The 14,343-nt window shown below is 42.2% G+C and overlaps 1 protein-coding gene across 4 annotated transcripts in view; it reads right to left on the bottom strand.

Annotated features, from left to right (window-relative positions):
- Positions 1–14,343, bottom strand: part of ITGB5 (integrin subunit beta 5) — a 76,951-nt gene that overhangs the window by 29,252 nt on the left and 33,356 nt on the right. For all 4 annotated transcript variants that reach the window (XM_088652362.1, XM_035129332.3, XM_088652355.1 and 1 more), the window contains 6 exons: positions 12,403–12,571; positions 10,105–10,266; positions 7,719–7,814; positions 6,527–6,616; positions 3,692–3,826; positions 451–880 (listed from right to left, as the gene is read on the bottom strand). In XM_088652362.1, the coding sequence (XP_088508488.1) occupies positions 451–880; positions 3,692–3,826; positions 6,527–6,616; positions 7,719–7,814; positions 10,105–10,266; positions 12,403–12,571 (1,082 nt within the window). The remainder of the gene's footprint in view (positions 1–450; positions 881–3,691; positions 3,827–6,526; positions 6,617–7,718; positions 7,815–10,104; positions 10,267–12,402; positions 12,572–14,343) is intronic.

Genomic DNA, 14,343 nt, shown 5'->3' with positions numbered 1-14,343 from the left:
GAGAAGAGGTCTTGGTGCATTGGCTTGTAAGCGAATGCCTTCTGAAATGTTTTTGCACAATTGGGGTGGGGTGGGAACCAGTGACCCTTCAGATGTTGCTGGACTCCCATTTCCCAGCAGCCCCATCCAGCAAGGCCAACGGTCAGAGGGGATGGGAGTTGTGTAGTTCACAGGCCCGGCTCTAGGTGTAGTCCCAGTGGCACGGGGCGCCAGGGCGCCTGGCCATGCTGCACGCTGCAGGGGCGCCGGAGCGATCTCCGCCCCTCAGCGCCAGGGCGCCCGACCTGTTTGAGACGGCCCATTTCTGGAGGGTCACCTTCGACTTAAGAAAACGATTAACAGAAGATCTCGGGGAGAGGAAACTCTGCATGGCTCACCCTTCACATCTGAGAGCTCTCACAAGATCCGAGTTGGACAGGAAAATGGATTATTATATCGCCTCGCACTTACCTGAACAGATTACACCTTTATTTCTTGGGCAGGAGAAGTCATCGCACTCACAGAACAGCCCGTAGATCTTCCCAAATTCGCTCTCGAAGCAGACGCAGTGGTTGCAAGAGCATTCCCCTCGGCCGTTGCAGACCCGCTTCCCTTCAGCTTCGCGGCACATGTTCTGGTACATGTTCCCACTCTCGCCTTCTTCACATTCACACTTGGCTCCCACATGGCCCGGATCACAGTCACATAACCCACACACGTGGGTGCCGTTCCCACTGCACTTGCTGCTGCTGTGCTCTATCCGTTTGGTACATCCACACACGCAGTTGTAGGTGACGGTCACCTCCAGAGTGTCCCGAAACCAATCCGGCCTGATAGTGAACGTATGTGAGGTGTTCTCGGCAGGGCAACTCCTAGCTTCTACTGATATCTCAAAGGAAACCTATGCGGGAATAGTGAAAGGTAGGAATGGGAAATCATCAGAAGCCTTAAAAAACTCAAATGTTTTGGCAGAACCAGCTCTACCGTTGGACAGGTTAAGGCAGCTCCCTCAAACAGCAAATGCAACTGTGAATCCTTTATTAATGAAAATGAACAAAATGATGGTGGTGTTTTTAAATGATTGTATCCACAAGCTACCAAATGCCCACGATATTATGATACACAATCCCCCCCCCCCAATGCCATATGCACTACGGTAGATTTTTTTTCTCTTTGAGAAGTGAAGGCAAATGACTTAGACTGCAAATAAGTGTTGTCTCTTTTATTGCCCCCTTTCCTCCCTTTCTGTTTTTCTTTTTTTAAATGAACACAAATTTGCAGGCTGCTTGGAGAATGCAGAACTGTTGCTAATAAAACAAGGGACAGCCCACCCCTGTGAAACAGAGTAGCACAAATGGAGCAAAGTGATTTATGAAACTTCAAAGTATTTACATATGTCTATGCAGAATGTTAGTTTTGCTCCAGGTTTATCTATCAGCTGATTTCTGGTGTGCTTCAAAACAGGCTTGGTTTGAAACATACAGTGGGGAGGGGGGCAATCTCTTGGCTCTTTCGAAGGGTCACTGAGAATTCTCTGTTTTATTGAAATCCCAGCCTGCTCTGCTCTTCTGTGCCAGATGGCAATGTGCAGATGGGACACTGCAGCAAGTTTCGCTATTAGTAACCCCAACAGTGCTGTCCACAATTCAGAAACAGCACAGGAAAGCCTGATCTAGAGACTTGCAGGGGTATGAAGGAAGGAGCTGCTCTCCTTCACAAAGGAAAACAACTCAAAGAGCTTAAAACGTTTGCTGGGAGGAGCCCCAGGATTACATGGACCATAGAAGTTTCCCAATCCTGTGATCAGAGCAGATTAGAACCCACCTCTACTTACGAATTTAATGCGTTCAAAACACACATATTTAAGTCGAAAAAAATTGTAAGTCGAATCCCATAGGAATGTATTGGAAGAAAAAAATCGTAAGTAGACACAACCCTATCTAAAAATTCGTAAGTAGAAAAAATCCTATCTAAACTGCATCCAAGATGGCGGACGGAGCTCCATTCGTAAGTAGAAACATTCGTAAGTAGAGTTATTCGTAAGTAGAGGTACCACTGTACCCAGGTTCTGTCTTCTTCAGGGGAACAAGCATGAAGCATCTACAGCAGGCTTCCTCAACCTCGGCCCTCCAGATGTTTTGAGACTACAGTTCCCATCATCCCTGACCACTGGTCCTGCTAGCTAGGGATCATGGGAGTTGTAGGCCAAAAACATCTGGAGGGCCAAGGTTGAGGAAGCCTGATCTACAGTGCCTTCTCCCAATGTGTGGTTTGGTATATTCATTTCTGTTGGATAACGATGGCACATATTGAAAACGCCTATGCAAATAGGCCTTGTTCATGTCACCCTTCTGCACTTACTCTTTGCAGGGCAGCGGGGAGGAGGGTTACCATTCAAGGCCTTCTCACGTAAGTGTTTTTTGGGTTTTTCAAAATATTTTTTCTTATTTTTTTTCATTAATAACACTCTAATATGGGCCACATTATTACAATGTCAAATCATACCAAATCATAATGCAATTTTAAAAGCCAATTATACATTTCCAAATTAAACCAATTTGGTGACTTCCCGTGTTCTGATTGTCCGAAGGTAATTATTCCTCGGTCCTTCTCACGTAAGTGTTAATGCACACAGGCCCCAGTTCACACTGAATATTTTACACACTGTGGTGGATGTAAGCAAAACCACAGCTTGCATCAACATTCTACCGTACATAAAATCCACAGGCTGGTGCCACATGGGAAGGCGTTTGTAGTAACAGCTGAGGAACGAGCACTGGAAGCAAAGAAGGCAATTGTTTGCAAATGCTGCTTTTCTGACTTCTGTCTGTCAAGAGAAGGAATCTACTTCCCTAGCTCTTTCCAAGTACAAATGCAAGGGGTTGTGAGCGCATGCCCCGACAATATAAACTCATGACAAGCCAAGTACAGATTAGTGCTCACTGATCTAAGACTGCAAACTGATTTAAGATTGCAAAGTTGCTCCAAGGTAAATGGGGGATAAGGCCCCTTGAACTCAGTGGGGCTTACTTCTGACATGCACAGGAATGTGCTCCTACCCTGTGAGCAATGCAAGGGAAAGTAGTAATCCAGCTGATGAAGAAGTTCAAAACGAGAATAATGCATTAAAATGCTTTTACCATTTTCAAGATAGATTACACAATGTATGGAATGGAAAGCTGCTTCCCTCAAGCCCAGCACGTTGTGGCCTTCCAGTTTCCAAGTAGTCCTCAAACAGAATTCACTGGCAGAATTTGGTCTCTCTTTTTCAGTATTAGATCTGGAAGCAATCCTCTTAAACTCCTATCTCTAAACTAATAAAAACTGAATTTATGTGCCACTGTTGGGGGCACAGCCCACCCAAGGCAGCTCAGAATATCAAAAACATAACAATGAACAATCTTATAGCCATCTAAAACTGACAAGGGCAGCAACATTAAGTTATCAAAGGCTACTTAAATAGCAGAACAATATAACAATTAACAATATAACAATATAGCTCCCTAGACGGAGGGATTTTTTTTTACAAAGAGGCCGTTTGAAGAAGGTGGGTTTTTAGAAATTCACAGTCCAGAGGTCATAGGCACCTCTGAGGAGGGGGGAACTCCTATTATAGCACTGCCTCAGTTATCCCTTTCATGGGAGCCTGCTGGCCCATATGCAATTCTACCACGATTATTTCCTATCCTGCCCACTGGATAAACAAACTCACAGTGTCTCCTATCTGAAGATCTGCACACTTCCTGACTCCAGGGTATGACAAGCCATCCTGACACGTGGCTGTGAATGCCAGATTGAGGTCCTCAGGGTTATCCCAAACAGTTAGCTCTACTTTAGATCGGATACTCTAGAAAAGAAAAAGAAGCAGAGTCCCATCAGTTAAATTTTTTAAAAAGCACATACATCATTTCACTTCTTAAGACATTTTAGTGATTTATTTTATGAACAGCATATGAAGTAAGATACCACCGACAGAGTAATTTGCTGGCATTTTCTTTTATTCCAGCTGAGAATGAGAGGAATGGAGGGTGAAGGGAGGCATATATATTTAATTAATAAATAAATAAACAAACATTATAAAGAGAAGAAATGGCTCTTTTAGTATTATTGCAATTTTGTCTAACGCATGTCTCAAAGTTGTTGAGGGGTCTGGTGGCTCGGGGTAGTATAACAATCACTGCACTTCCCAAATCTGTTCTAGGGATTCTTCCAAACCTCTGCACCTGCAGTGATGTTTGAACTTACTAAATCCACTACATCCCCTCTCCAACCAAGAAACTATAATATAATTGGAATATAATTGTCCTACTCCCAAGCCCAGAGTCACTTCTCCACCACTTGCCCCTTTGCCTGCACTCCTCCTCTGTGATGCTTCACTCGCTGCCCAGTTCCTCTTCATCAGTATTCCAGGGTTAGCAAGTGGGCAGAACTGTATTGGCTTTCCAAGGAAGGAAACAATGAGTTGGGCACACGTAGCTATAATGGTGACTGGTTGTTTATCCTTCGCTCATTACCATTGCTGTAAAAATATGTTCAAACCTTTTATGGACCCCTGCTCCTCCCTTCAGGGTGTTTGTTTATAAGCATTCTAAATAGCTATAAAGATGCATTGTCATAGATGTCTTTTACAGTGAGATAAACAGGATATCAAGTATTTCCAAATCAAAAGCAGAGTAGCAGAATGTGTGTGTGTGTGTGTGTGTGTGTGTGTGTGTGTGTGTGTTTTAAAAATGCATCTCTGCTAGATTCTCCAACGTTAACACGGCTTGTTTTTCAACAGACCCAGCATGCTGCTCTCTGGATATAATTGGACTCCCAGCTCTCATCAGCCCCCGTCAGCAAGACCAATGGGCAAGAACAATGAGAGTTGTAGTCCAGCAGCTTCTACAGGGCACCATGTTGGCTATGGCTGTCTTAATACAATACCAACGAAATTGGAGTCTAACAACAACAACAACTTATACCCTGCCCATCTGGCTGGGTTTCCTCAGCCACTCTGGGCGGCTACTAACAAGAGATTCTTAAACTCTAAATAGTTCCAAAATTCTTGTGGCATACACAGCAACAAATCATCCGCTACCCACATGCCAACTATCCTCATCGGCCTCCCACACAATCAAAACAAACGGAGGAAATGGGTATCCCTTATACATGCCATCTCCTTTTCCTGCTGTGATCTTTAAAACAAAAAGATGCTGCCAGTCAGGACCGGTATTACTAGGTTGAATGTGCTGCTGCCTTTATAATTCAGTATAAATATACCTTTCTTATCAGGGCAGGGTCTATCTACAAGTCAAATACAGGACAAAGGGGACTACAAAAACATTAACAAGTAGGTGCATGCCCATGAGTGGCAGATTTCCTTTCTCCCAGGAGCCTCTTTTATAGTCCCAAATAGCCAATCGGGGGACAACGTGGACCACCACATTGCATAATGCAGCTTTGACTTCTAATAGGCATCCACGCAGCCAAGCTTAACCTCTAAGTGCTGCTCCATGGGAAGAGACTAAAAGTGTTTTTCTGGCACTCATAAGGGAAAGGGAAGTAATCAAAAGGAAGTAATAAACACTCTGGAACAGCACTTCTCTGCGTTGAAACATTATAGAGAAAACAGTCAAGAAAGAGGATTAACAATGAGAAATCAGTTAACAGGAATTCAAGCCAAGAGATGAAACCGTTAAAAGCTCCTATTTTGGCTTCAATCCTTCATAGCAAAATAATTTTATGTTCTTATACGACACCTATGTACAAAATCACCTACATACAGTACGAGAAGATCCAACCTCGGAATCTCCGCCAAAAAGCAAGAGAAACACTTAGAAGTGGGTAATTTGTGTAAGCACACAAATGCCTGTTCATTATTTATTTACTGCATTTCTATCCCACCTCAAGGTGATTTTAAGCTTTTGGAGCTTTTTCCATCATGTTGCCATGCACCCAGGCTTCCCATGACATTTGACCAATTCGGCAAAATTCCCCCAACACCATTTTTACACCTGAAAACCAGGACATGTCAGGAATTTTCCTGATATATGGCAAGACTGGGCTAGTGGGGATTTAAACTCCAGTCTCCTAGGTCCTAGTCCAGCACTCTAACCACTACACTAGACTGGCTCTTCTGTGGTTCAATAGAGAAACTCAAATGTCACAGTTACCAGGACAGGGGATGGCTGGTCAACAATGATGATGGAGGATGTGTGAAGCAAGAAGAAGCCACAATCTGAAGCAGGGGCAAGGCAAAGAGAAATGGACCGTAGTAGTAAATTTAAGGACATCCATAGATTTACAGTGCAGGACACAAGTTCAATTTTCTTACCAGCTAGGTGGCATCATCTGCACACACCTCATTTCATGATATGCTTGAATAGTGGCACAAAGTTATGTCTGTTCCCCAATACCACACTTGAATGCATCTTTTATTTTGAGACTCCTTTGTAAACCACTTTGAGAGCCTCTTGGGGCCATAGAGAGGGATGTAAGTATTCTAAATAATTAAAACATACAGACGAAGTTGATGACATCTAAACACCAAAAATGAAAAACTCACATTGTAGGCCTTGACTATAAGCTGGATAATATTTGTAGAGTCTTGATTTAAAATCTCTACTGTCGTTCCAGGAATGAGGGCAGTAAGGTTCTTTTGAGAGAGAGAGAGAGAGAGAGAGAGAGAGAGAGAGAGAGAGAGAGAGAGAAAAGAGAAACAAGTTATTAAAAAACAAAGGAAATTATATCCTCTCATAAGTTTCATCAATATAATTAAAAAGCCACAATTTTTTATAAAAGGGAAAAACATTGGTCCTTGGAGACTTCTGTTCACTAACATTAATTAGATGGAGAAGGGGAAATTTTGTTGAAAGATACACAAGGTACTTTGAGCCTCTGAACAGTGCAGAGACATAATTCACTTTTAAGTAACAAGATTTAAGTAACGGCAGGTTGTGCTGAATCCACTTCTGTTGGCAACATTCCCAAAAAAAGGATTAAATCCCATAGCTATTTCTGGTGCCTTCATGATAACTAACGTTGATCTATCCACTTTAAGAAGCTTAGCTGCTTTTCACTGAAGCTCCATTCTGAAATTAACTGAAGAATGAAATTGGGAGGAGGGCGCACTGCAGAGCTGCAACCCTAACCCCACTTATTTGGAAGTAAGCCCCACTGAATTCCAACAGAACATACTGTACCTCTGAGTAGACACAGTTAGGATTGCAGCCTGATTTACACAAAGGCAAAGCTCCCAGGGCTTAAAGCCAGATCAGAAGCACATTCTCAAGTGCTTTTTAACTCCAAGCAGCTCTTCCTTCCTCCAAAGTACTAGACGTCTTAACACATTCTCTCCTCTCACCCCAGAACTCCAGTGGCAAAACTGCCACCTTGCAATCTTAATCAGACCTGAAAGAGTCATTTCAAGCTTCTCAAGATTGGGGCAAGGATGGGGAAGTTTCAAAAACAGTGGACAAATCTGCAATGGAGAGCTCCCAGTGTACCTGCATGTGTGAAAATATGCCATATTCCTGCATGTGTTTTTGTGTGCATGCATGAGAATGTGGCCCACATCCACCTTGGCATGAAACCCCTGGAGGAGCTACAATGGGGCAATGCAACCCTCATAAAAGATTATTCACCCCTGGAGTGGGGTGACTTTCAAGGCCCACTCTGACTTTACTGACTTCCCTCTTCACTTTCCAGTAGGTTTCAAACAGGAAACCAGTTTCTTCCTCTTTACACCTAACACTTACCTTATAAAGAACATAGTGACTTTTTGTCACTGCAAAAATTAGGTGTATATTGTTCTCAGCTAGTTTTTCTGCAAGAAGAGCAAGTGAAGGATAATCCTAGGAAAAGATAGAGAAAGACCAGTGAAGACAAAGAAAATGAATTATAACTGCTTTGCAACTTTAATCCTATTTGCCTGCAAGTAAGTTTCATTGAAGTTAACAGGGCTTCCTTCTGAGTAGATATGCATAGGATTGTGCTTTCAAAGACTCCAAGTGTATACAATTATAGCTAAGCACACACATCTGCAAATAAGAGATATTCACGCTGTGGAGATGCACTTTAAGACCTATTTCATATTACGGTATCCATGTGTCAAGGAATGGAACTCTGTGGCCCGTCCGAACCAAAGCTGTATTCCTGGTTTGCCATCAGTAAGTGCACTCATTATGATCACGTGAAAACTAGGCGAATTCACAGGGTTGTTGTTATAGAGGTAAATTACAGAAATGTGCCTTCCGCTGGCACTGAAAACTCAAAAGAATCAGTGGGGTGGCGGATTTCATAATCAGGGAGCCACTACCAAGAAGGCCTCCCCTGTAGAGGTTAATACCCAGGAAGGCCTGTATGGTATAGTGGACACTTCATCACTGAACTAGGTTCCAAGCAAATTAGTTGCATTAAGTCAACCAAGCAATGAATAAATAGGCATGCTGCCCAATTCCCCGCCAATCATGGGGTCAGATGCTCTCTTTACCCTTTTTCATTACATCCCAAAACCTCTTCTTAGGAAGTTCTGGATAGCTTGCACTGAGGCATCATGGCTTCCTATCCAGGCTAAGACCTGATTGTAACCATGTGCCCACATTATGTGTTCTCAGACCATTCTCTGCACCATCAAAAGAAGATAGAAACCAGTGGAGCTCTCCCTTCCAGCACCTTCCCACCCATTACCCATACAAATGGCAGTGAAGTAACAGCATGAGAAGGCAGCATCCTGCCCCAATATAGATAAGTGGAGGAAAACCTCTGTCATGTCACACATTTGGAGCAAAGAAGAGAGTTCAGACAATAGCAATCCACTCAGTTTAGGCCATGCATCAATTACCTCCAACTCAGAGCAAAGCTTAGTGTGAATGCACTATTAAGAATACCGTTTATTCTTGCTACACAGAAAATTATAGGCAGGATGCTGAATAATTTGTACAGACAATTCTGAATACCTAATCTTTAATGCCATCTGAATCCCACAGAAATTAACAAGACAAGTATTCCACAAAGTTCATTCACCTGGGAGTTTAGGATTGCAGCTTTAAGTATTTATCTATGCACATTAGTACTAATCCATTTCAATGGAAATTAGGTGTGCCAAACTTTTCACTGATTCCACCCCATCCTGTGTGGACCGGCCAGTAATATTCCCATTTTACAGATGGATAAACTGATGACTAACCAAGGTCATCTAGCCAAGTCCCTGTCGGAGCAGGAATTTGTATCCAGGCCTTCCATTGTGAAACACACTAACATTCTTCCAATACTATGCTGGCAGAATAGATTTTCATGTGATTTCTAGGCTAGTACACAAATTACAGAAATGGCCAATGAATATGTACATTTACTGACTTTGTTTACTCAGGAAAACAAAGAAATGTCCTGTGGAAGGATTCAAGCCCATTGTCTAAAGACAGCGAGTTAGGAACACTTTCAACATGGAGGGAGGGGAACATTACATGCTCATTAAATGGCACAATAATAATTAGGATTTGCAATTTGCCTGGCCTGCAGAAAAACAATCCAACAGCTAAGCAAGAACAAAGCGGCTCTTCATCCAGAAAAGCCGAAGAAGGAAAATAGCTATCTGCAGACCTCGCCACTGAATTCGAAGTGTCAAATCAAGGTTTGCCTTGTCCTTTGATTACCAATATTTTATTTATATACCAATACAAATAAATGGAAGGACAGCACTTAGCTAGTAAGGGGCAAACAGAAGCTGAAACACATGACTGCTGCTGAAAGCATAATGGAGACTCAACAAGTTGCACTAAGACACAGTAAGTTGTGAGACATTCACACAGCTACCCTCTTTAAACAGCAGTTAAGGGTTTGGGGGTAACAAGTTGTTCCATCCTGAAATGAAATGCAACAAGGACAGAACACTGATAAGGAGCAGCTGTTTACCACACACAACATTGAGGGAAGAGCTGGGATGAAGCAAGGGACTCCATGAGGCAGCTTTTATATATACTATTTTGTCTCCTACAGGGCTCTGGAGACACAAGGGAATGTGTTTTAAAAATCATCCAAATGTTAAGTCAAAACAACGTCCGATGTACCTGCGTGGCATTCAAGAGACCCTTAGAATGATAACTAGACATTTTACACATCCGTCTCATTGCTATGCATTCTCACCAGTTGATTGGAAGCGGTGTATTCATTGGCCTCATTCAGGTGACACTGCCCATCATGTGGCTGCACCAATCCACCCAACTTCCCATCCAGCGCTATGTGTGGGACATCATCCGTAGTGAACACCAACAAGTGAGAAGCCTCCTTCCGCCATCCAATCTCCTTCTACATTGAAATCAAGGCAAAAGAAGAAACCCATCAGCCTTTGCTCATGCCAACAGACAGCAGGAGATAGCCATTGCTTCAGAGTATCATCGATAACACAGATAAAACTATTTTGTAAAAGAGCTGTGAACAGAAACAAAGCCACAGGAAAACAATAAAAACAGAGCGGAATTATAACCATAACCTTCAAATTCTGTAACCAGAAATTCTAATGCATGTATTGTAATAAACGAAGCAGAATCGTAAGTAAAAATATGCAAATTTAGTCCCTGGTGAGTAACTTGGAATGCACAACATAATCTGTGCATGACATTATCTGCAGCAATTAAAATATGCTCTTCCTGCCACTGGTAGGAAGATGTGGAAACCCAATCCTCCAAACATTAAGCTCAGGGAAATTATGCATTATCCTCTTGACAGAAAACCCTCTTAAACAACTTACTCCTGCCTAAAACGGGCAAATGGTTGCTCTAGGCATTCAAGCACAATGCCGTTTTCAGTGGTCAACATACATGTCACAGTCAGTAGTTGACAGCATGACCTCCAGGTCCAGCAAGATGCCACATTAGCTGTGAAACAGATACAATACCCCAGTAGCCTGTGAGACCTGCTTATTTGAAGGAAATACCCAAAAGATCAAAGGCTACAAAGGGCAGGCCAAAGCAAAATATAAAATGCCATGTATGCACTGCAGCAACTAACTGCATTTCCCAAGGGGATATATTAGTTTAGGGAAATTGTGCCTCCTTTGAGGTCAACAAAGACCAGACACTTGGAAAATCAGATTTGCTGACCGCGACTCCCGTAAGAGTTCACTGATCATGCAATCGCTCCTCGGGGGGGGGGGGTGTTATATTCTATTACAGTTCCCAACTCTAGAATCATAAAAAGTGGCATGCATTTTATATTTGCTCCCAAAACTTAGGAAAGCAGCTCCATTTTCAGAACAGCGAAAAAAGGTGTGAAGAAATAAAATTTAAAAAGCCATGAGAGACATTATTATTAGCAGCAGGTGTAAAAAAAAAAATGCTGTCTTTAGTGTTCCCTGCTGAACACAGGAAATAACTCCCCCCTCCAGGGAAGTGACAAACATATTATCCTTTTATTATGCTGACAGCCATTTGAATAAAAATTGTCTTTCTGCCAAGAGTGGAACTTTTGCCAAGGCAGCTGACGAGAGGCAACTGTGCCTGCACATTTAAGAAACAGGCTGTGTTTTGATCTGAACAGAAGCTATGGGTTTTTTAAAAAACATATATATATAAAAGGAAAACAAGCAGCAGAAACTGAAGCTCTGTCAGATAGATGCAACCTATCCAAAAATAGTATCAACAGATTCTTTAAATAGGCTGTCATGCCATATACCTTACTAATATACAAAGCCAAAAAAGTACAAGAAAAGTATTTTACTACAAACGCTGCACCCAAATCCCAGTGTCAAATGCAGTCATTGTTCATAAACAAGAGGCAAATTTAGGATCTACAATACTGGTAAGGAATGCCACGGATGGAACTACCAGCCAAAGGGGACAAGTAACAATGGCACTGTAATTTTTCTTCAGATGGAGACATATACTAGGGATAGTGCCACCTGACAGGGATGCACAAATGTGCCAGACCCTTTCTTTTTGTGCTTCAAAGGGGCAAACTACCACATATACCCTGTGGTGAGATGAACAAATCCCAAGGGCAGGTTCTGCTCACAAATCTCACTATAGAGATGTATAATTTCCCCAGCTAACCTAAAAAGCACAAATTCCACATGGCGCACAAAGCTATTCTGAGAATTCATTTATCGGTGCCATTTTTAAAAAATATGTTCTCCCCACACACAATCAATTAACTTCCCATCTCCAATACCCACAACCCCTACAGGTTACAAGGAATGTCAGATACAGTGGTACCTCGGGTTACAAACGCTTCAGGTTACAGACTCCGCTAACCCAGAAATAGTACCTCGGGTTAAGAACTTTGCTTCAGGATGAGAACAGAAATCGTGCTGCAAGGCCCCATTAGCTCAAGTGGTGCTTCAGGTTAAGAACAGTTTCAGGTTAAGAACGGACCTACGGAACGAATTAAGTTCTTAACCAGACTACTGTATAGTCAACCATTCACAATCTGCCAGAAGTTACTCACCTCACACACAGCAGCCTGCAAGATTGCGTCAAAGCCACCTTCTGGGGCATCCCTATTGCGGGAAACCTTCTGTTTCTGAACCTCTTCATTAAACCGGTCAACTTTATCCGTGAGGGACAAAAGGTGGCGAAATCCAAAGGATGGGACGCAACTGGGAAATAACTTGTAACTAGAAAAGAAATGGAACATCATTGTGAGTCATTTGTCTGCACAGTAAGATAATAACACCAGAGTTTGCGTCGCAATTCATACCTACTAAAGCTGCTCAAGAATGCAAATTCAGAGCAACTTTCTGGCTTGAAAAATTACTCAGATTCTGAATAATGTACCATACACGTGACACTGCAAACGAGCAACTTATTTTTGAAACTGAATATGCCCCAGACAAAAGTCTCTATAGATACTTCTTTTGAGTAAACTTGGTACTGGCTGTTGTTCAGGATTGAGATTTTGGCATGAACCAGAAAGAAGCAGGCAAGCCTTAGACCTGCTCTAGTTGGACTGTCCCTTCCAACCTACCCCAAGAGGGCAATATTCCATCAATTGTCCTGTAGGAAGGATTCTGATGACTTTTCAAGTAGTTAAACAATGTTTATTGTATTTTTAAAATACATAAATTTAATTGGAAGCAACCTTGGAAATATTTATATTCAGAAAGATGGGAAATAAAGAGTTGTAATAGATACACAAATATTTCAGTGCATGTAGTTTAAATGAATAGGAGAGAAACTGGCCTGCAATTCCATTGGGGCTATATCAGATGCTCATAATGTGTATGCAAAAGAGCCCTACAGATTTTTAAAAATTATTATTTCCCCCTCCTTGTCATAGTGTCACTATCACCTCAGCAATGTGAGAAGCCCACCAGGGAAGAAGAGGGGCTGAACTGGCCATGATGAAGAACGGCTGCTGCTGCAAGCTGGGGAACAGATGTAAGGAATGCTGGAAAATTCTCTGTTTTCAGTCTCTGTCACTCTGTCTTGTATTTACATGACTGCTTTATGTACTCATATGGTTGAGCTGACAAGCTCATTTCTCCGCATGGTATGTACTAGAGTGAAGCAAGTCTCTCGAGTCTCCCCACTTCAGAAACTGAAAAACAACTATCCCATTTGAAAAGGACTTATTTGCTTTGCTTTCACTAGTTCTATGGTTTCAGGAGAATAATTTCATTTTAATCGTGCTACTTTCTCTTATAAGCATGAACAGGAGTCCCTAGAAGCTTAGCAGCTTCTAGTTCAGTTAGCTAATACTCTGTGATTTGAAGCTTAGCAGAGATCTTATGTCAGTGTTAAGCTGGGGTGGAGGGTTTGGCAAATTGGCCATCATAAATAACACAGAACCTCAATATGCTTGTTCTCTCCTCTTCATTCTCAGTAGTTATATATACTACATACTAAGGTTTGTATTAACTGAGGCTAAACCAGTCTGGAAAACAGAGCTCTGTGAAGGGTGTAGAGGTGTCTCCTAACAAGTCATAGCACCCTTAGCAAACTACAGCCCAGAATTCTTTGGGGGAAGCCATTAATGTTTAAAGTGGTATGATACTGCTTTAAACGTATCCTGCAGATGGGACTGTGGTTTGCAAGCAGTAACCACCCTCCAACCAAATAAACATACCCTCTTCTCCCCTTCTCTTACCAGTTTTAATCATAATTTTAACATTACATCTGCACTGAAAGTAACCCCTGGTTTCAGGTCACTACCAAATCATCTGCCAAACAGATTTCAGGTCTGATATCAAATCATGCTTAAATTGGAAACCACTTAATGTTGGAAACCACTTTACCTTGAACCATAAATTAGGGAAGCAAGAAAAAGGGAAAGTGGCCATTAGCAGCAGCAAGAGGGGGTTGGGGGGAGAGTGGTGAAGGAAGAACTGCCTGTCTCCTGATTTGAGAAACTCCTGATTCCAAAGAAGAGTAGACAGAGCATTGTATC

This window comes from Zootoca vivipara, chromosome 1 (assembly GCF_965207765.1).
Source record: "Zootoca vivipara chromosome 1, rZooViv2.hap1.1, whole genome shotgun sequence".
NCBI lineage: Eukaryota > Metazoa > Chordata > Lepidosauria > Squamata > Lacertidae > Zootoca > Zootoca vivipara.
The sequence above is the reverse complement of the archived record's forward strand: the minus strand, read 5'-3'. Positions and strand labels throughout refer to the sequence as shown.